At 33.5% G+C, this 21,839-nt stretch overlaps 1 protein-coding gene across 2 annotated transcripts in view; it reads right to left on the bottom strand.

The window, feature by feature from the left end:
* Positions 1–21,839, bottom strand: part of LOC110033981 (protein YIPF1 homolog) — a 29,636-nt gene that overhangs the window by 2,010 nt on the left and 5,787 nt on the right. For both annotated transcript variants that reach the window (XM_020738179.1, XM_020738178.1), the window contains exon 5: positions 7,233–7,506. In XM_020738179.1, the coding sequence (XP_020593838.1) occupies positions 7,233–7,506 (274 nt within the window). The remainder of the gene's footprint in view (positions 1–7,232; positions 7,507–21,839) is intronic.

Genomic DNA, 21,839 nt, shown 5'->3' with positions numbered 1-21,839 from the left:
ATAGATAGCCCAATAGTTGTGAAAGTGATTAATCTTCCGAACAAAAGGGAACAACATTGGAAAAAAAAAACAAAGTATTCTTAATTTTGAGAGATTCAAATCTTGTTTTATATATGTCGGCCGTTTTATTTTTTATTTTGAAAAATATAGGAAAGTATAAAAATAGTTTTGATATGAATATGATCTTTTTGATTTTTGAAAAGTAACTTTTAATTTAGAAATAGGTGAGACCAAACGAGTCTCACATTTTGAATAGTTTGGGTGACTAAGCATGATACCACAAATAATATATTTATTCCGAAGAATAAACATGCCACTTGTAGTAGGCTCAATCACCTAAACTAAAGAGTTTGTTACATCCGTTTGATCTGCAAAATATTTTATATGAGGCCAACAAGTTCCCCTACCTAATATGAGGATTAGATAGGGTTTATTTTACCTGGGTTTCAAGTTCCCTATAGAGGCAAGCCCCCATAGTTAATTACATCTTAAATGACTGGAATCACTTAAGAAAACTCTCGATTAAGATCAGTGATTTTACTTTTTCCAAGATTGGACACGGGAAAATCAAATGAAAATGGTTCAAAATAGGAACAGTTATTTTACGGAATCCAAAGGAGCGAAGGGTAGGGGATATCACTGATCCAGGAAGACCCCGGTGACCTCCCAATTATCATACTGTTTGGTTTTATATCTTGAAATTATATTATTTAATGTTTAATCCTGCAATTTATTTAGAATTTAGAACTTATATTTGTACGATAAATGATCGTGCAAATAGCCTAAAAAGAAAGCAGGATTTACACCGTACCGTACGTTAACCTCGGAATCCTAAAGTGTTAGGACTTATAATTGCACAACAGGGTTGTGCAAATGCCTAAAAGTGATATGTGAGGGTTTTGTCGCACTAAGCAGATAACGCTACGCTAAGCAAACTACCTCGAACTCCTACGGGTTTTTATTTAAACTAAGGGAAGTAATCAATGTGAATGTGTTTTGATATTGCAAATCCAACTTGAAGTTGTTCCTCGTCGTGCTGCCCACAGTGTTCGCACCAAAGCTCTTCGTTGTAGCACCTCCGGGTTTAGTGTTAATCCTATATAACCGCTAAATTTTCTTATACTAAGGTATAATGTGTATCAAAATAACAAAACATGCAGTATAAAAGAAAATAACAGTAAAATGTACAGTAAAAAGAAAGAACAGTATAGCATGCTGAAAGAATAGTATAATGTGCTAGAAAAAACAGTATAACATACTAGGAGAATAATACAACATGCTAAGAAATAAAAATGTTGCAATGTAAATCACACATGTATATTTGAGAGGTTTGCTGCTCCTTTAAGCTAACTAGTATTTACTGTATAAGCAAAAGAAATATTGTCTGGAAAACTCGAGAAATCAACAAATAATCCCCGATGAAAAATTCGAGAAAATTGACGAATAACAATCCAAATAAAACTATCAAAAACCTTGAGAAAATCCCGGAGAAAAGACCACGAGTGCTTTTTCCAAAAATTTCAAGAAAAACATACGAAAAAGTCTGAAAAGAGGGGACTGCAAGCACTCGGGTCGGGGCTAGGTTCAAATATATATATTTGTACTCGAGGGTAGTCGAAGTCTACTCGGTCACCCTAAAGTATAAAGCCCGTCACTCCATTAGAAGAATATCCTACTGAACCTAACTTAAGAGGGTATTTCTTAGCCCAGGATCAATGATCAACAAGTGGACAACCCGAATATAACATATTTTAAAATTTAAGTTTTAGCATGCATATATGTTTCAAGCATGCAAAAGAGAAGTTGTATCAATTTTTGTAGTGAAAATATTTTTTATAAATATTGTATATGTTCTTATCAATTTGTTTTATCAATTTTAAAAGGTATAGTTGTCCAAAAGCCGATCACGTCATCGGGCATAGGACTACCAACAACCTAAGAAGGTACGAGTTTTCCTCTAGCCTTATATCAGTGAATGATACTTTCATCCTGCAGTTATTAGGTCCCAGAATTGAGTCATGGTGTTGTAGGATGAGGTATCATTTTGCTCTACCACCGGCGTGCCTTTGTCATCATCACCCTACGTTCAAAATAAAACCGACTTACTTGCGACCTTGTTTGATGGTTTCACATATAGCAAAAAGCTATACATGAGCACTTATGTATCGGACATAAGCATAAAAAATTGAACCAATAAAAAATTGAATAAGCATAAAAAATTGAACCAAGAAACAAGGAAAAAAGAACAAAAATGGGGATGAGAGAGAAAAGGAATTGATTCACCCAAAAGATCGAAAGACAAGAAGGGTCAAAAATCCTCAAAAGAGAGCTCAAGATTCTTGAATCAATCCAAAAAGGATATCATTTTCTTAAATTTTACGATTGGATCAACCCATGAAGGGTATCCTTTCCAAGATTTTGTTTCAAATAGATTGAAATAGGCTCAAGACTATCATAACGCTATACTCACAACTCCATCACTCATATGAATTTTTATGTCCAAATCTGAACCTAAATGTGATGTTTATATTTATCAAGCCTTCATATTCTCTTTTCAAACACCTTCACAAGCTTTCAAATCATTGCATAAATCCAACCTACATCAACTTCATGATTTCCCAAAATGAAGTTTCAAGAGCCTTTTACATGTCACAAAATAAGAGAGACTAATCAATAGAGGGGGCAACCTTCTAGCCTTCCAGAAAATCATGTCAATATCAAAATAATTTAAATCCAACCTTGATTAAAAGCTTTTCATTTTGCATAAACATGAGATTATCCAAATAGAACGATATAAATATTCATAACCAGAGGCCACAGAGAGGGACGACTATCAACCCAACTTATTCCATGAAAAGATCAACAGGTAAGGCTCTCGGGTAAAGCAGAAAAGAGGGTAGGGGCTCTCGGGTCAGACCAGGAAAGGGAACAAGGCTCACGAGTAAGGTTAGAAAACGCACAACCAAGCTCCAACTCGCTCACGGGTAGGAGCCAGAACAAGCCAAACCAAACCCCATATAAGAACTTCACGGCCATAGATGGCAAGGAGGAACCCAACACAACACAAACCAACGGATAGGGACAAAGAAGAAGGTCCCAAAGGCAGCATAAAGAAACCACCATAAGTACTACCATTGCATTGTTTTGAAATACATAAGAGAGTGAATGAACAAGCTATTATACATCATTGAGATCGAACCCACTTTCATCATATAAAGCATGCATGAGCATATAAAGCATGAAAACACTCATATCAAACATTCCCACCTAGAGATAGATATTACATGAATTTTTGGATGACAAACTTAATTACCAATAAAAATCTTAGGAGGAGGAATATTAAAGAGGAGACCCCAACCAAACCATGCAAACCGAGCTCGAGGAATGGACCAATCAATAAAGGATTTCAGCCAACATAGATCATCAAAAAGGAGCCCAAACTGAGCCCAAGAAAGGGGCAAACCGAGCCCAACACAGGGGGCAAACCAAGTCAAGAAATGGTCCAAACAGTAAGGGATTTCAGCCAACATAAATCACCAAAAAGATTCCCAAACCGAGCCCAAGAAAGGGGCAAACCGAGCCCAACACAGGGCAACATAAATCGCCAAAAAGGAGCCCAAACCGAGCCCAGCACAAGGGACAAACCAAGTCCAAGAAATGGTCCATACAATAAGGGATTTCAGCCAACATAAATCGCCAAAAAGGAGCCCAAACCGAGCCCAAGAAAGGGGCAAACCGAGCCCAGCACAGGGGAGAAATGGTCCAAACAGTATGGTCCAAACAGTAAGGGATTTCAGCTAACATAAATCACCAAAAAGGTGCCCAAACCGAGCCCAAGAAAGGGGCAAACCGAGCCCAACACAGGGAGCAAACCAAGTCCAAGAAATGGTCCAAACAGTAAGGGATTTCAGCCAACATAAATCACCAAAAATGAGCCCAAACCGAGCCCAAGAAAGGGGCAAACTGAGCCCAACTCAGGGGAAAAAACCAAATCCCATAAAAGATAAAATTCAGCCCAAGTCTACCACAAAAAGAAGTTCTCAAAGGAGCCAAAACTGAAATCCATAAAGACTCAACACAAAAAAATTTTCCAGCACATATTCAATCTCCAAAGGAGCAAAAAAAAAAAACCGTGGCCTATAAAGGCTTAAAGCAAAGAAAACATCCAACTTATATGCAGTCCCAAATGAGCCAAAAATCGTGGCCGAAATAAGGGACAAAACATAATATAATTTCAGCTAAACCGAGCCTAGCTTCAGGCCAAACCGAAACTAGCAAAAGGGAGCAAAAACAGAGAAACATTCCAGGTAGATCGAACTCATCAAATGGGTCAAAAAAGAGCCATAAAAATCAGATTTCATAAAGCCTTAGACTTCAAAATTTCTTGCACCCCAGCATATGTTTTAAGCAGGAATTGATAACAGGAAATAGATAAGTGTAATGAATCCCTAAAGCCAAATATTTCTTAGTATTGAAAAGAATTTCAGCACTTCCTTGATTCGGAAATAACAATAATAAAAGACTTCAGCATTTCATTTCCAACATGTATTCTAATAAGGGACCCCAAGAGAAGCAATAAACGAGCCCCAAACATAATTTTCCAACTCATAAAAAAAATAATTTTCAGCATGTATTCTTACAAGGGGCAGCAAGAGAAGCAAGAAATAAACTCCAAACATAATTTTACAAGTCATAAAAAAAATTTCCAGCATGTATCAATACCTAGACTTCAAAATAAACTAAGTCATTCCTCCTTTAACCTTTGCAAGAGGATAGAGATGCCCCAACATGTCGTCCTAGATAAAATATAATAAAGAGAAGGAGAAGAATACCTCTTTTCAACAGATTTAAAATAAAATTAAAAGATAATTCCAGAAAAACCACTCCAAGAGAAATATTTCCCCTAAAAACTTCAAGAAACGACAACCACAAATGCTCCACGCCACAATCACCCGAAAATATAGCTTAGAGAGGACTTTCAGCAAAATAAACAGCACTCCACGAACACTTCACACTCCAAACGCACGAGAAAACAGATCTAGAGAAGATTTTAGAATAATTTTCTTCCCTAAAAGCCTCCCACAGCAGAAACACAGCCTCTCCTTTCTCTCCAAAAGTTTTCAACAACCTCACACAATAATCTCAGACGCATTTTCATAGACAGATAAGAGAAAATAGACCTCCACCTACCAGCCACACTGGCCAACCAATCAAGAAGATAGAAAAGAAGCATCACAATAAAAGGGAAGAGTGTATAGCCTCGAGTAGAAGGAGCGTTGGCCAGCTCGCCTCCTCTAATTGGAGAGTCGAACGGTTGTCGTGCCACGTAGAGAAGGGGAAGCGACGGGAAGCAGAAGGCCGCGTGGATCCGCCGTGGAGCTAGGGCACGGAAGCGAGAGGGAGAATCAAGCGTGAGCTCAAGCCCTGTTCGAACCTGTGAATGGGTCAAACAGGGAGAAGAGGTGCGGGTGGAGCCGTAAATAAGGTTTAGGGTTTAATGTAAAATTTATAAAAGTATTTAATATTTTAAAAAATAAAAACTGAGTTTGCATTTTATTCTTGCGTCTAAACGTAACAAGATTGGTAACATTTTTACATAATTCTGACGTTTCGGACGAGCTGGCGCGATCTGTTTCGCCATCGGAGGTCATTTTGATGAATTCATCGATTTGCGTGTAAATTTTTTCGTGTCGAAAATATGTTCGTGTCGGAAATATGGCAATATGAGTGTCTTTTCCTACTAAAATTAGTGTCCCGGATGCGTTGGCGCTGGACGCGTTGGCGCAGTCCAATTTATCATCGGAGGTCGTTTGGAGAAGTTTGCATTTTCACCCATCCTTTGGACTTAATTGAAGTCTAATCCTGTGCAACTTAGCGAATTTTGTGCATTTGGTGTGTGTATGTGATGACAAAGTCGCGATGAGGTTTTCCTAGGGCTTGAGGTCCTATTGGGAACTTCTCCTTGAGTCTCCACACAATGACCATTAACCGTTCGTCCATAAGACGATGGTTTTGAGACCATAAATGCTAGACATCACAGGAAAATAGGAATTGTTTTGGAATTTCTAAGGGGACAGGTTTCAATGTTGGTTTTCTAAGATAGTCAATAGAAAACTCCTAGAGCTAGATCTTAGGCTCTAGGGAGAAGAAGGAAAGACCTCACAAAAATGAGGTCAACAATATACCATTAAAATAATATGATCAATAATTTATTTTTAAATTTTAATATTTAAAATCATATAACACTAAATTCTACTAAACTAAATGATACAGATTTTGTATTTTCATTTATATTAGAATTAAGTTGTATAAATATAAATCCTCCTTTCATTTATTACAACAACAACAACAAAGCCTTAATCCCACTACGTGGGGTCGGCTACATGAATCATTTTCTCCATTGCGTCCTCCATTGATTTAGTGTCATATTTTCATTTAGTTCTAGTAAATTAAGATAATTTTTAATACAATAAGCCCAAGTCTTCCTAGGTCTACCTCTGTCTTTCTTAACACAAGTCGAATCTAAAACATCTACTCTCCTAATCGGATCATCTGATGGTTGACGTTTAATGTGACGCATTTTAGAAAGTGCATTTTAGAAGTATTTAAAAATAATTAAAAGGAATAACTTTCTTGGAGTAAGACTGTTGAATTTTAAAAAAGGACAAGAAGCTAATCTCCAATTATTAAGAAATGCAAATTAAAACTTTGAAATTACAGAGTTTGAAGTGAGCTATTAGGATGAATTGAATTGAACACATGGCATCGAAAGTTCTAGAAAAATGAAGGAAGCAAGGATCAAAATATCTAATAAAAAAAGACAATAAGTGGTGTTAAAAGTTATGTTAGGACTTTATTTATTTCTTATTATTTCTTATTTATGTATTTTCTTTTATTTCCGGCTTGTTATAGGAGTCTTTTTTTTTTAGTTTATTTGATTTGATTTTTGTCATATTCGATATATGGGTGTTTTTCTTTTTTTTAAGTTTAGAATTCCAAATAAGTTGTATTTAAGCCAGCATTTCGTATTAAAAAAAAAAGTATTATGCTCAATTCTTTAAATCTACATGTGGGTTTGTAGATGGAAAAAAAAATAGCAAATAAGAAAATTTATTAAATGGAAAAGCTTGAAAAGCTAAGCATTCAGGATAATGAGGGGAAAAAAATGATTGAAAAAAATAATAATTGAGCATTACTTGGAACTAAGGGAAGGCTTCAAGGTGTACACTTACAGAGGTTGGAATAAAAATGGAGAGTGAGTACCCCCAAATGCACCAGAGTTGTATAAGCCCGACATTACATTCAAAGTAACGGAGTAAAAAGTAAAATGCAGCCGGCACTGCAAGCACGTAACAATATATGATAGAAGCTGCCCAGTCTACATAGTTGACATCAAAATTCCATGCAATCTCTGCTTTACTCCCATTGTTCATCAAATAAGCAGCACAATTTCCCAATGCAGAAAGCATGAACACCAGCGTGGTAGATATCCAGACAGGACCATACCTGATAAAAGTTTAATTCCTTCACCAAGTAGTGCAGAAGCAAAGATCATAATAGACAGCTAAACAACATCATATTCCACATTTGTTAACATTTCAAGCCATAAAATATGATTGGTACTTTCAAGAGTATAAGTACAAAATATGTAGGTTTAGTGGGTGTGAAATTGATAATTATATGTTGACATCAGTAGAAGACCATGACTTAGGTGTGATGCTTTAAATATCATGGATCTATTATAAAAATAATATTAATATATCTAGAGAATTTTCGTACGAAAGAAAAAAAATGGCATACTTTGATTTGCTTCATCAATTCAACCTATTTTTATTTACAACTTACAAAATAATGATGATTAGTTAAAATGAAGATGTATCTTATACATATTAAACCAATATCCTAGAGGACAAATGCTAAAACGTAAATTTTATAAAGCTGTACTTAGGACAGTAATGTTCTAAAGATCCAAATATTAGGCGATAAAGAAGATTATGACAACTTAATTAAGTTTGACAAAGATAAGACTCTTAGGTAAAAATGTCGCAAAATAAATAAAGATAGATTGTATAAATCTGATTGCAAAAATAAAACCCATGAAAGATAGTCAAAATAATCTTAAATCTATGTTCAACACCTTTCCATCTAAACAACAACAACAACAAGAGCAATAAGTCTGCATCCCATTAAGCGGGGTCGGCAACATGAGTCATTTTTCTCCATTGCGTCCTATTGAATGCCATACTTTCATTTAATTATTATAAATTAAGATCATTTTTTATACAATATGCCAAAGTCTTTCTAGGTCCACCTCTGCCTTTCTTAACATAAGTCGAATCCAAAACATCCAGTCTCCTAACCAGATCATCAGATGGTTGACATTTAATGTGACCAAACCATCTAAGACGACTCTCTCTAATTTTGTCCGCTACTATATCTACACCAACTCTATCACGGATATATTCATTTAGCATTTTGTCTCTAACTGTCAAGTCACTCATCCACCTAAACATTCTCATCTCGACAACACTTAACTTTATTTTATGCTTCTTTTTTAGAAACCAACATTATGCGCAATAGGGCATTGCAGATCTCACCACCATCTTATAAAATTTTCTTTTCAGTTTAAATGGTACTTTTTTATCACACAATAGGCCTGCAGCATTCCTTCACTTCAACCAACCAACTTGAATTCTACTAATAACACCTCCATCTATATGACCATCACTTTAAATAATAGACCCGAGAAATCTAAAGTGTTCACACATTTTAATGATTTGATCACCCATAGTTATGACTCTGCCACTATATCTACTACTAAAATTACATTCCATGTATTCAGTTTTAGATCTACTCAAACGGAAGCCTTTAGACTCCAATGTAGACCTTCATAGTTCAAGTTTTTCCTTAACACTTTATCTAATCTTATCCACAAGAAAGATATCATCGTTGAAAAGCACGCACCAAGGTACATCCTCCTGTAAATGTCGAGTAAGAGCATTTATAACTGAAGCAAAAGGATATGGGCTTAACGTTGATTCCTGATGTAATCCAACTGAAATATAAATATATTTAATCAATACTCCTATTCAAACACAAGTAGCAACCCTAGTATACATATCTTTAATGACTTGAATACAATTCATATCGACACCTTTCTTCACTAAAACTCTCCAAAGAATTTCTCGTGAAATCTTATCCTAAGTTTTTTTCTAAATAATAAAAATCATATGTAGATCCTCCTTATTCTCTCTGTACTTCTCCATCAAACCTATCAATAAATGTATAGCTTTCATAGTAGACGTGCTCAGCATAAATCCAAACTGATTATGAGAAATCTTTGTCACATGCCTTAAACTAAGTTCAATTACCCTCTCCCATAATTTTAAAGTATGACACATTTTAATTCCTCTATAATGTGCACACTCTTGCGTATCCACTTTATTCTTAAAAATTGTGACCAATTTTTAGTTTTAAAATGATATTAAAAAGTATAATAAGCCAAGAAACCCTCAAATCTCCTAAACAATTCAACAATTCAAAAGAGATATCATCATGTCATACTGATTTTCCACCATTGGTTTTCTTTAAAACCTCATTGACTTCTTTTTTACTAATGTGACGATAAAAATAAATTATTTTATTAATATTAACGATATTAAGATTACTTAGGTCAATCGTATTTTCAAAAACTTCTTTGAAAAGTTTATCAAAATAGCCCACCCACCAATCTTGAATATAGTTTTCTAAGGAAAAAAATATTTTTTTTTCATTTTTAATACACTCTACTTGAGTTAAATCTTTGCTTTTAATTTCTCTTTGCTTGGTTAGTTTATACATGTATTTTTCACCCTCTTTAGTATTTAAACTATTATAAAGATCACTAAAAACAGAATTTTTAGCATCACAAATTGTTCTCTTAAACTTTTTAAGGGTCACTTTATATTTTTCTCAGTTTTCAAAGCTTTCATAATTAAACAAATATTTAAAACACTTTTTTATATTTTATATTTTCTTGCACATTATTATTCTACCACGAATTATTTTTATTTATAGAAAATTTTCATTTTGATTCTCCAATTATATATTTTGTCACATGTTTAATAGTATTTGTTACTTTGTCCCACATAGAAATTGTTTTGTTATGAACATCTCAAATCATGAAATCTTGGTGTTTACAAATAAAAAAAAGTTTTATTTGTCTTTTAGGTGCTCCATCTAATTCTATGACAATGATTCCTAGTATTATTTATCTTACAACTCTTCATCTTAAAATTTAGAACTAATAATCGATGTTGAGTACTTAAATTCTCACTTGGAATAGACTTACAATCTTTACATTTTCAACGACCTCTTCTTCTCATAAAAAAATAATCAATTTGTATTTTATTAGATTCATTCTTATGAGTAATAATATGTTCATCTTTTTTCTTAATTAAAGCATTAGCAATAAAAAAATCATTCACAACATTTCCATCTATAGCAATCCAAAAAACCGACAAAACAACTTTCCTTCTGCAACAATTCAGCAAGCCTATGACAACTTCATTTACAATCCAACAATCCATGAACAAAATTTCAATCATAGTAATCTATCAATCCATTAAGAAATTTCTATTTAGGTTGGGTAGAAAATTTTGGATTCCACGATGAAAAGCTGCTTCTAAATTTATTTCTTTCATAAATACTTCTATCTCCACCTACTTATGCAAAACTTCTTAGCATGTCGTCAACACAAAACAAAAGAATAAAATTAGTAATAAAACCTCTCATTTTTACCCTCCTCATTTTGTATTCTAATTTTCAAGTTGGTATCAAAGCCATTAAAGCTTTATTCCCTATGAGATCAATGGGTATTTCAATATAGAGTCTCTCCTCCAAACCAATAGGTTCTTCACTAAGAATGAAAGCCACTCTTCTTCTAACAAGAGTAGCAAAAACATATTTGAAGAATCCTCCATAAAAATAGATAATTGTCACTACCACAAACAAGCTAACAATCAAAGACAACTCAAACGTTGACAAATCAATCTCAAACTGAAAAATTCATATCCAAATTTAAAAATCTACGATAAAATACCTCAAAATCTCAAAAAATAACTAGTAACAAAGACAAATCACAGTATCTCTCCCTTTCTTGTTTCAAATATCTGGACAGCAAAATAAAGACAACCGATAATGCTTCCGATAGAAGCTTATTCTAGAGCATCAATGAAATTAGCTTGGATACTCGAAAAGATAAATTCTCAAGTGCCCTCATTGCAAACAAGAAAATAGCTACCACTTCGATAATAGACTTAAGAGCATTAAATCATACGATAGAACCCAAAAATGTCTCCCATAAGTACAACCTAAATCATTAAAATTATAATGTTTGGATAACATATGGGACACAATCAAAATAATTGCAGAAAATTATGTCATCTTCTTAAAAGTTCTTACACTTGGCTCTATGCTTATAGCGTCTAACTTAGATTGCAACTTAGGATCAATCAACAGAATTATTTGAAACAAAAACTTTGTTACTAATTTCTCATAAAGTATTTGTCACTTGTAAGGCTTGAATTCAGGAAGGATAATTGGTAGTGTAAAAATTTGTACACAACATCAAATACCGAAAAATGATCCCTCAAATAAAATAAAAACCCAACTAAAGGGTTGTGCAGTCACTAAAAACCCAACTTCACATTCTTAACAAACTTCAAATGATGATAATGATATTCAACTTTGATCCTCGTATCCAAGGCACCCAAACTTTACTTACCTTAATTGCTTATGTCGATGAACAAAAATTTAAAGGACTTCCAGTGAGAAATTTATCACCTGGATAAATATACTCTCTACAAATCTTCTTAACTTTTAGCTCTATTCCACATGATTGCAATGCAAGATTCTTTGTTTCCTCCTTCAATGACCACATCCATCTCACTTAGGTTTTCGTGAAGAAATAAAAACTCAAAATGAGACAAATTTTTAAACATTTCAAGGTCATGACCACGTTCAATTTCAATACATAATTCAATTCCAAAAATTGATAATGCCAAAAAATATTCATCAACAAAATGGAGTGGTTGCTAATAAAAAAATACACCTATTAAATGTGGATAGCATTAATACTCTCCATGAATATTCCAACATATCTTTTGAGAAGCTATCCTAATAGTTAAATTATATGAATGCCCTTAATAGTACTTAAATTTAAAAATCTTGTTCAAATCCTTCACTACTTATCTCCTAAGACAAAAAATCATTTCCTCTATTACGCCAAACATTTGGGGTGTTCAATCTTCATTCAATCATTCCCAACACTAAAACAAACTAGACCCTAAATCAATAAGGCATCTTCATTAAATATTTCCCAAATCAAAGGGTAAAAACTATATTCCCCGATCACTAAATATAATTTATAATCTATGTATAAAACGGTCCTTGAACACTCATCCAATTATTACAAACCCAAAATTTAGGGAGGAGAGGGGGGCGGGGGGAGGGGGTGGAGTTCATTAATAATAAATTTAAGTTCAAACTTATATGATAATCCACTCTTATCAAGCCCATGAACAATGAACATTTTTCAATTTTTCTAATTCAATCTATCAAAAACTCATCAAAACTACAAACTCTCTAATCATGAGAATATACTACACCAATGATCAAATCTATTATAGCCATTACCTTGTCAATACAACCAACCTAAGCAAAAATAAACATATTGTATATGTTGGGAAGGAAAAGAAAACCAAGGGAACAAAACCTAAGCAAAGGAGTAATGAAGTACAAAGTAGTGAGATAAATCCAAAGATATCTTATTTTTTTCAATAAATGGTTGAGGTCATGCACCTAATGCCCAATTTACGATTTCATGACTTATAAAAGACTTTCACTAAATTTCATGATACAAACTATAAAATAATATTTATGAAACTCGCAAAAACATAAAGCAAAAGAAAGATGCCATGAATGAAATTCAAATATAAAACAAATGGGAGTATAAATATATTTAAAATACAACTTATTGCAAAATGAAACACTAGGACATATGATATTAACTAGGGGCGATTACATACAGGGCACCCGAAACATTGTTATTTACAAATCAAGCACCTTCTTTCATTTATTTTTTAAATTCTCATTCAAATATCAAAGGTCAAAAATAAAACCCCAACCCATATTTTTCATTTTTATCAAATTCACAATGGTTTGATCGTGGCACACGTAAATACATTAGTTTCATAGTTCAAAAAATCACCTAGGTGCTCGATTTGTAAATGGGAATGTTTCTTATGCTCGGTATGTAATTATCTCTGTTACTATCAGGAAACTTTCACTCCGGCTACCAAACCAAGAATAATTTAGGTGTTGATCTCTAGCAATACATTGGATTGGCATTTGCATCAATTTAACATTAAAATTAATTTTCTTAATGAGTACCTTAAAAAAAAAGTTTACATAAAAATCCCATCTAAATTGACAGATTAAAAAAAAAACAGCAATTAGGTATGCATAATCAAAAAAGTTCTATATGTCTCAACCAATCTCCTCATGCTTGTTTCCATGGATTTTCTAAATATGTTGAATAACATGGATATAATCAATGCGAAGCTCACCACTTTCTTCATCAAGCATTCAACTGAGTAAAAAAGTGATTCTCATCATGTAAGTAGATGATATAATGTTTACAGGTGACTTTGATAAAGAGCTGACCATATTAAAAGAGTGTCTAGCAAGATAGTTTGAGATGAAAGAATTGAAATTTCTAAAATATTGCCTTGATATAAAAGAGGAATTATCAAAATAATATAATATTACTTTTCAAATAAAATATATTATTGATACAGTAAAAGAAATACTGTGTGTAAGCCTACTGAAACTTCGCTGGACCCAAAAAAGAAAAACGGTATCGCCACTAGCAACACACCCATTGACAAAGATAAGTTTTAAAGCCTTCTGGACAAACTCATCTGCTTCTCTCTCAATCATTCTGATATTGGCTTATATGTTAGTCTTGTAAGCCAAAACAAGAACAACCCTACTTAAGACTAGATGAGAGTTGTTAACAATATTCTAAAGGACCTCAAAAAATTATAAAAAAAAAAGACTATTATATAAAAATTATCCAAAAAGAAAATCAAAATTTTCCCATATATTAATTGGGCTGGAGAAGCGCCAACCTGAAGTTCACGTTTGATTATTGTGCTAACGTATGAAAAACCTTAGTCATATAGAAAAATAAGAAACAAGTTGCAGTCTCAAAAAATAATGTTGAAATTGAATACAAGGCAACAATATTTAGTACTTGCAACGAAGTATAGTTAAAAAGGCTTTTAGAAAAACAAAACTATGTATTAAAAAATCAACAAAAATGTAGTAAACAATGAGGCTGCTGAAAGCATTGCAAAACATTTTTTCCACTATGATAGAACTAAATATATTAAAGATAGAACTCAATATCATAAATTAGACCAATATTTCATCTAAAATAAATTAAAAAATTAAAAAACTAGCTCAATTAATTTATGTTCTAACAAAATTATCAAACTAAAAACATCCTCACCGAGATTCACCCCAAATGAGTTTTGATAATCTAATCAACATGTTGCATGATAAACACATAAAACCAAGCTTGAGGAGTATTGAAATAATTTTTAAAATGTAGCTAACAACTTTCCATCTAAATTAATCCCAACAATCTCTAAACAATAACTTTTTATCTACAATAATCCAAAATTCTTGGATAATAGCTTTTCATTATAACAATCAAACAAGTCATGAATAGTATCTTTATATTTCTACTTGGTAATTAATTAAAGATTTCAGAATTCAAAATTGATTTTCAGATTTTTTTTTTTTAGATAGTTGTTTCTCCACTAACATTGTCGTTGTCGGTCCCAAGCCCAGATGTGAAAAGTGGAGGGTTGTGTTAGGTAGTCGACAGCCAGCGTAAAACTTATCAAAAAAACTCATGACATGAATCATTTTGATCATTGTGTAAGTGCTAGGGCATCCCTGTTGACCTCATTTTTGAGGTCATTTCTTTTTCCTTAGGATCTTAGGATCTAGCTCTAGGAGTTCCTATTGACCATCTTAAAAAACTAGAATTGGGACCCGCCCTTTTAGAAATTCTAACCACTTCCTTTTTTTTTGTCTAACATTTATGGCACAAGATCATCGTCTTATGAACGAGTGGTTATGGGCTATTTTGTGAAGACTCAAGGGAAAAGTTCTTAATAGGATTTTAAGCCTTAGAAAAATATCATCACAACTTTTTCGCCACATACACACACAAAATGCACAAAAATTCAATGAATTGTACGAGGTCAGACTTCAATTGAGCCTAAAGGACTGCAGAAAATGCGAACTTCTCCAAATGACCCCCGAGTACAAAATGAACTGCGTCAACGCGTTCGGGACACCAATTTTAGTAGGAAAGGACACCCATATTGTCATATTTTCGACATGAGAAAAATGTCACGCAAATCGATGAATTCATCAAAATGACCTCCGAAGGCGAATTGGACTGCACCAGCGCATCTGGAATGTCAAAATTACCTAAAAGGAACATCCAATTTGCAATGATTTCACACGAACTAAAATGTGCAAATCAAATTTTTACTTTAAAAATTAAATATTTTGATACTTATATAATATTTATAAAACCTAATCTCTATTCACCTAACCCATGCGCGACATTCCTCTGCCTTGACCGAGAGCCTGGCTCGCCGCTCGTGCCCTAGCTCCCGCGTCTCCTCTGTCGTTCGCAAGTAGGCCCGAGTCCCCCGCCCCCTCGGGCATTCGCGCATGAGATGGCTCGCCTTCTTCCGGCTTCCCCCTGCCATTCGCGCACGCGGCTCGCCTCCTCGAGCTCCACTCGACCGAATAGCCCTCCAACTGCGAAGCTCCACCTGGCCGGCTCTTCCTCTGCCCTAGGCATTTCCTCCGCTCTAAATGCATTTCTCCTCTTCCTTTACCTGATTCGACTACAAGGGAGGCTGGTAGGTGGCTTCTCCTTTCTCCTTTCTTTGCTATAAAGAACTTCATTTGGGGGAGGGTCTAAGGTTGGCCGAAATTTCTGAGAGTGGGGAGGTGCTGCCAAAATCTCCTTTAATTTCATTCTTACTTATTCATTTCATCCTCTGCGGCCTGAGGGTTGTTGAAGTTTTCTGAAGAAAAAAAAAGAGAGTGTTCTTGAGAGAGAAAATTTTTAGAGGAACTTGACATTTTTTTTCTTTCTTCCTTTTTCACAGTTAGCAAGCGGATTTACTCCTTCTTTGTTGTTCGACAGAAGATTTCTTTCCTCTCTGTCATTCAAAGATTTTGCGGCTTGGGGAACTAGAAACCCGAGAAGAGCTTTTGCGTGAGGCTTTCAAGAGAAATTTTTGTGTGGTGTTTTCTTCAATCATATTTTTAGTGTTTTGCTTTAAGTTTGCACTAAAGAGGTATTCTTTTTTTCTCCTCTGTTTTGCTGCCTTGCTCAAAACATGTTATTGGAAATGTTAAAATATGGAAAAATGCTTGCATAAGGCTCTGATTTTGTCTTGTCTAGTAACTCATGATAATAAGCAATTGAATGTCTTGATGGAAGCTTCTAAAGTTTAAGCATGAATATTTGCTTAGGATTGTGAGAAATGAAGCATATATATCAGGTTCCCTTACTTTTCTTTTGCTGAAAATATGTGGAAGCATTGGTAGAGCATTTTAATAAATGCAATTTTATTCCTCATAAATGTCTATGGCAAGCATGTGTGGGCTATCTTTACTTTCCTTACTCGAAGCACTTGAAAGTATGGCTAGGGTATTCTTGGAATGCATTTTACTCTTTTAGAAATACATTTGGAAAAACATATTTGGGCTTATGTTTTATTTTCTCTTGCTGCCCCTCATCAGAATATTTGCTGGAAATGATTTTTTATGTGCTGGAAAAATGTATTTGGAGCTCATTTATTGCTTCTCTTGCTGCCCCTTGTTAAAATACATGTAGGAAATTATGTTTATGAGCTGGAAAAATGTATTTGGAGCTCATTTATTGCTTCTCTTGCTGCCCCTTGTTAAAATACATGTAGGAAATTATGTTTATGAGCTGGAAAAATGTATTTGGAGCTCATTTATTGCTTCTCTTGCTGCCCCTTGTTAAAATACATGTAGGAAATTATGTTTATGAGCTGGAAAAATGTATTTGGAGCTCATTTATTGCTTCTTTTTCTGCCCCTTGATAAAATACATGCTGGAAACTATGTTTATGAGCTAAAAAAATGTGTTTGGGGTTCATATCTTATTTATCTTGCTACCCTTTGTTCGAATGCATGATTGGAACGAAATTATCAAAGTTTCTATCGTTGATATTCATGTTTATAATAAATGTCAGACAGATATGCTCTCCTTTGGCCCATTTGGTGGTCTCCGTTTTGGCTTTTCTTTGAGATTTAATTATAATTGGAAACATGCTTCTCTGTTTTGCTCCCTCTTGCTGGGTTCGGCTTCCCCTTTTGCTAGGCTCGGTTTGAGGTTCTCCTCTTTTGCTTTGAGGCTGATTTGGTAGGGATGGTTGTTGTCTTTGGCCTTGGGCCTTACTTGGCGTTGGTTGCCTTTGTGGCCTTCTTCTTTGACCCTACCCGTGAGTTGCTCTAAGTTGTTTGGGGGCTGGTTTTTGGGTTGTTTTGCTCCCTTTGCCATGCTTGGCCATGAGCTGTTTGGTGGTTGTTTTGTGGTGGTTGTATCCCTTTTATGGGTCTTACCGTGAGCTCTCCCCTCTCTTATTGCCTTACCCGTAAGCTTTAACTTGTGATTTATTGGTGGAATGGATTGAGCTAGTGGTTGTTTCTCTCTATTACCTTGGACACTTATATGGATAAGTTCATGTTTTGAAAAAAAAAATGAGGAAAAGAAAAGAGCTTTTGCTTAAAAGTGGAATTAAATAGAATTGATATTGGTATAGCTTTTGGAAATTTGGAAATTCATTCCTTATGGATTATTCTCTTTTGCTTTGTGACATATGAAAAGTTTTTTTTTGAAATTTTTTTTCAAGAAATTGTAAAATTGATATAAATTGAATTCATGAGGGGTTTGGAAATGCGCAAGATTGTCATTTGGAAAGGATATCCTTCTCGCGATTGATCCGATCATATTTCTTTTTAACGAATTTAAAAGTTTTAGACTGATACATTCATGATTTCATTTTAAGCTTCACTGATTTGACTTGATTTTAAAAATGGATCGGTCACCTTTTCGTTCGTTTTGTTTTCTTTTTTTTTTTACGGTCAAGTTAAAAATGGAAATTTCTGATTTAATTATATTAAGAAATGATTCAGTCTTAAGAGAAATATGAGGGAAAGAGAAAGGGAAAGAAAATTAAAAATAAGATTTGGATCTTCGATGTGATAAAACCTAAAGAGGGGATAGAATAGTGAACCATCTACCATTCTTTTTTGCATATGAAATATGAAATTGTAAATTGAGGGAATAGTTGAGGGTTTGAAGAAAATGAGAGCTTAGATTACGATTAGGGACATGGATTGAAAGATCAACAGACCTGCACTTAGGTCCCTTAAGCTTTGAATAAACTTAAATTCAATTGCTCAAACTAGGATTGAAGCTCACATCACAACCCTTTTTGCCATAACTATAGGTTCACCCCTTAGGTTTTAGGAGTCTGATAGCGAGCTAAGTTTGATCTAAAAATGTGAATTAGTTGAGGGACACTTAATTGAGGTTAGACACTTTAGAACACTTCAGACCCAAATTAAAATATAGGCTTCCTAGGTCTTAGGAGCACACCTTAAGAGAGAATTTATCATCCTTCTGATGTTCAAATGAACCTAAGAAACCAAACATCTTACCCCAGTTTGTGAGATAATTAGGACACTAGATACGAGGGTGCACTAGATTGAGATTTATGACTAATCTAATTAAATTAAATAATTAAATTCTTGTCTTAACTTGACCAAAACTGAAGCCCAATGCTCCGGAATTTGAGCTTGAGTCTTACACTCAGATCCTCCTGGCGATTAAGAACATTCTCAATATCACATATAAATCTCTTATTTTTGGTCCTTTATATGTGATATTGTGTTTTGTTTTATTTGTTTGTCTTTTTCCTACGATTTTATTTGCTTGTCTTTTTCCTATGATTTACTTATTTTTCTCAAGTATTTTTCAGGTCATATTTTCCCCTTTTACACAGCGCATAATAACTAAACTTAAAGAAACAATGAACCTCCCAGGTATACAGGTTTAATTTACATTATAACATTTTATTTCATAACATGTTATATTGTTCTCATAGTCTGTTATAGTATTTTCTCAGCATGTTATACTGTCTTTTATTTCTACTGTACACTATATTGTTCCTTTCTTTTATACTGCATGTTTAGTTATTTTTTATACACATTATGCCTTAGATTAGAATAACCTAGTGGTTATGTGCATTTTCAAAATCAAAATTGAATCAGGAGGTGCTACTACGAGGAGTTTGGAGCGAACATCGTGGGAAACACGACGAGAAACAACTTCAAGGCGGATCTGCAACAGCAAAAGTTTAAAACACACCACATAAACATCTTCACATCACCTATACACTTTATTTAGTTTAAATAACAACTCATAGGATCACCTTTTAGGCATTTTGCACAATCCTGTTGTGTAATTATAAGTCCTAACACTTTAGGATTTCGAGGTTACTGTGCGGTACGGTGTAAATCCTCCTATCTTTTTAGACTATTTGCACAATCCGATATTGTGTAAACATAAGTCCTAAATCCTAAATAATTTGCAAGATTGAAATTTCAAATTAAATAATTTCAAAAGACATAAAGTCAAACAATAGGATAGTTGGGAGTTCATCGGAGTTTTCCCAAAATCTTTGATATCCCCTACTTTTCTTCATTTTGAATTCCTCAAATAATTGTTCCTATTTTAAGTCATTCCCATTTGATTTTCCGATGTCCAATCGTGAAAGCCTAAACTTTAAAATCTTGAAGGCAAAACCACCTGATCTTAATAGAGAGTTTTCTTAAGTGACCCTCAGTCATTTAAGATGTAATTAACTATAGGGGTTTGTCTCTATGGGGAACCTGGAACCCAGATAAAATAAATCCTATCTAAATTTTTATGTTAGGTAGGGGAACTTGTTGGCCCCTTTTTTTTATAAAATATTTCGCAGACAAAAACGGATGTCACAAATTCTTTAGTCTAAGTGATTGAATCTCTATTACAAGTGATATATTTATTTTTCGGGATAAGTGTATTACTTGTAGTATTGTATTTAATCATCTAAACTATTTAAAACGTGAGACCCATTTGGTCTCACCTATTTTAAAATTAAAATGTTATTTTTAAAAATTAAAAGGAGGTTATATTCATATTTAAATTATTTTCAAAATCACAAAATCACCACTTTTCAAATCACGAAGTTAAAAAACAGTCGTCAGTCCCCTAGAAGCGACGCGCTGTATAGCCTAAATATAGTGAAAAGTGTGCAAGGGCCGCTACACCGGCGTCCGGGTCTAGTGTTAAATAAGCAAGGGTTCCCACATTACGGGCGAATGCGGGTAAAGAAGTTAGTCCATGAAACTAATGAAACTAATATTAGGATAGGATCTTGGAATATAGGCACTCTCAATGGTAAATTAATGGAATTAGTTGATATTATGAATCATAGGAAAAATAATATCTTATAAATTCAAGAAACTAAGTGGGTTGGAGAAATGACTAAGGAGATTGATAATTTAGATTTTAAACTTTGGTATTCTGGTAAGAGTCGCACTAGAAATGGTGTAGGTGTAATTATAGATAAGAGTTTGAAAGATAATGTTGTAAAAATTAATAGAGTTGGTGCCCTTAAGATTATCATTGATACTAAAATTTTTAATATTATAAGTGTTTATGCTTCTCAAGTAGGTTTAGATACAGGGTCTAAAGATAAATTCTGGAATGACTTAGAAGACTTAAAACAAATCATACTTCTTGAAAAAAAAAATTCATTAGAGGAGATTTAAATGGACATGTCGGTACAGTGGTAGAAGATTTCAGAAATATTCATGGTGGTTACGGTTTTGGAGTGACTAATGAAGAAAGTAGAGTCATTTTAGCTTTTAATTTAGCGTATGATTTTGTTATTACTAATACTTTATTCAAGAAAAGAGATGAACATCTTATTACTTATAAGAGTGGATCTAATAAAACACAATTTGATTATTTTTTTATGAGAAAAAGAGATCGTCGAGATTGTAAAGATTGTATGATCATTCTAAGTGAGGATTTAAGTACCCAACATTGATTTTTAAGATGAAAAGTTGTAAAATAAAAAATACTAAGACTCTTCATCGTAGAATTAGATGAGAGAACCTAAAAGTCACTAAAACAAAACTATTTTTATGAGTAAAATTAAAAATTTTAAAATTTGGGATATTCATGAAGAAGCAAATGTGATGTGGGATAAAGTAACAAACATTATTAAACAAGTAGCAAAAGATGTGTTTAGAGAATCAAAAGAAAAAATATTTACAAATAAAAATAATTGGTGGAATAATAATGTGCAAGAAAAGATAAAATATAAGAAGTTATGTTATAAAAATTGGTTTAAATGTAAAAGCTTAGAGAACTGGAGAAAATATCAAACGGCTTGCAGGGAGTCTAAAAGAACAATCTGTGATGCTAAAAATTCTGCTTTTAATGATCTTTATAATAGATTAGATACTAAAGATATTGAAAAATATATGTACAAACTAGCCAAACAAAGAGAAAAGAAAAGTAAAGATTTAACTCAAGTAAAGTGTAGTAAAGATGAAAATCAAAAAGTAATTTTCTTAGAAAAAGATATTCAACATAGGTGGGTGAGTTACTTT

The sequence above is a fragment of the Phalaenopsis equestris genome, unplaced genomic scaffold, assembly GCF_001263595.1.
Source record: "Phalaenopsis equestris unplaced genomic scaffold, ASM126359v1 Scaffold001314, whole genome shotgun sequence".
Classification (NCBI taxonomy): Eukaryota; Viridiplantae; Streptophyta; class Magnoliopsida; order Asparagales; family Orchidaceae; genus Phalaenopsis; species Phalaenopsis equestris.
Note: the sequence above shows the minus strand (reverse complement) of the source record. Positions and strands in the feature narration are given on the sequence as shown.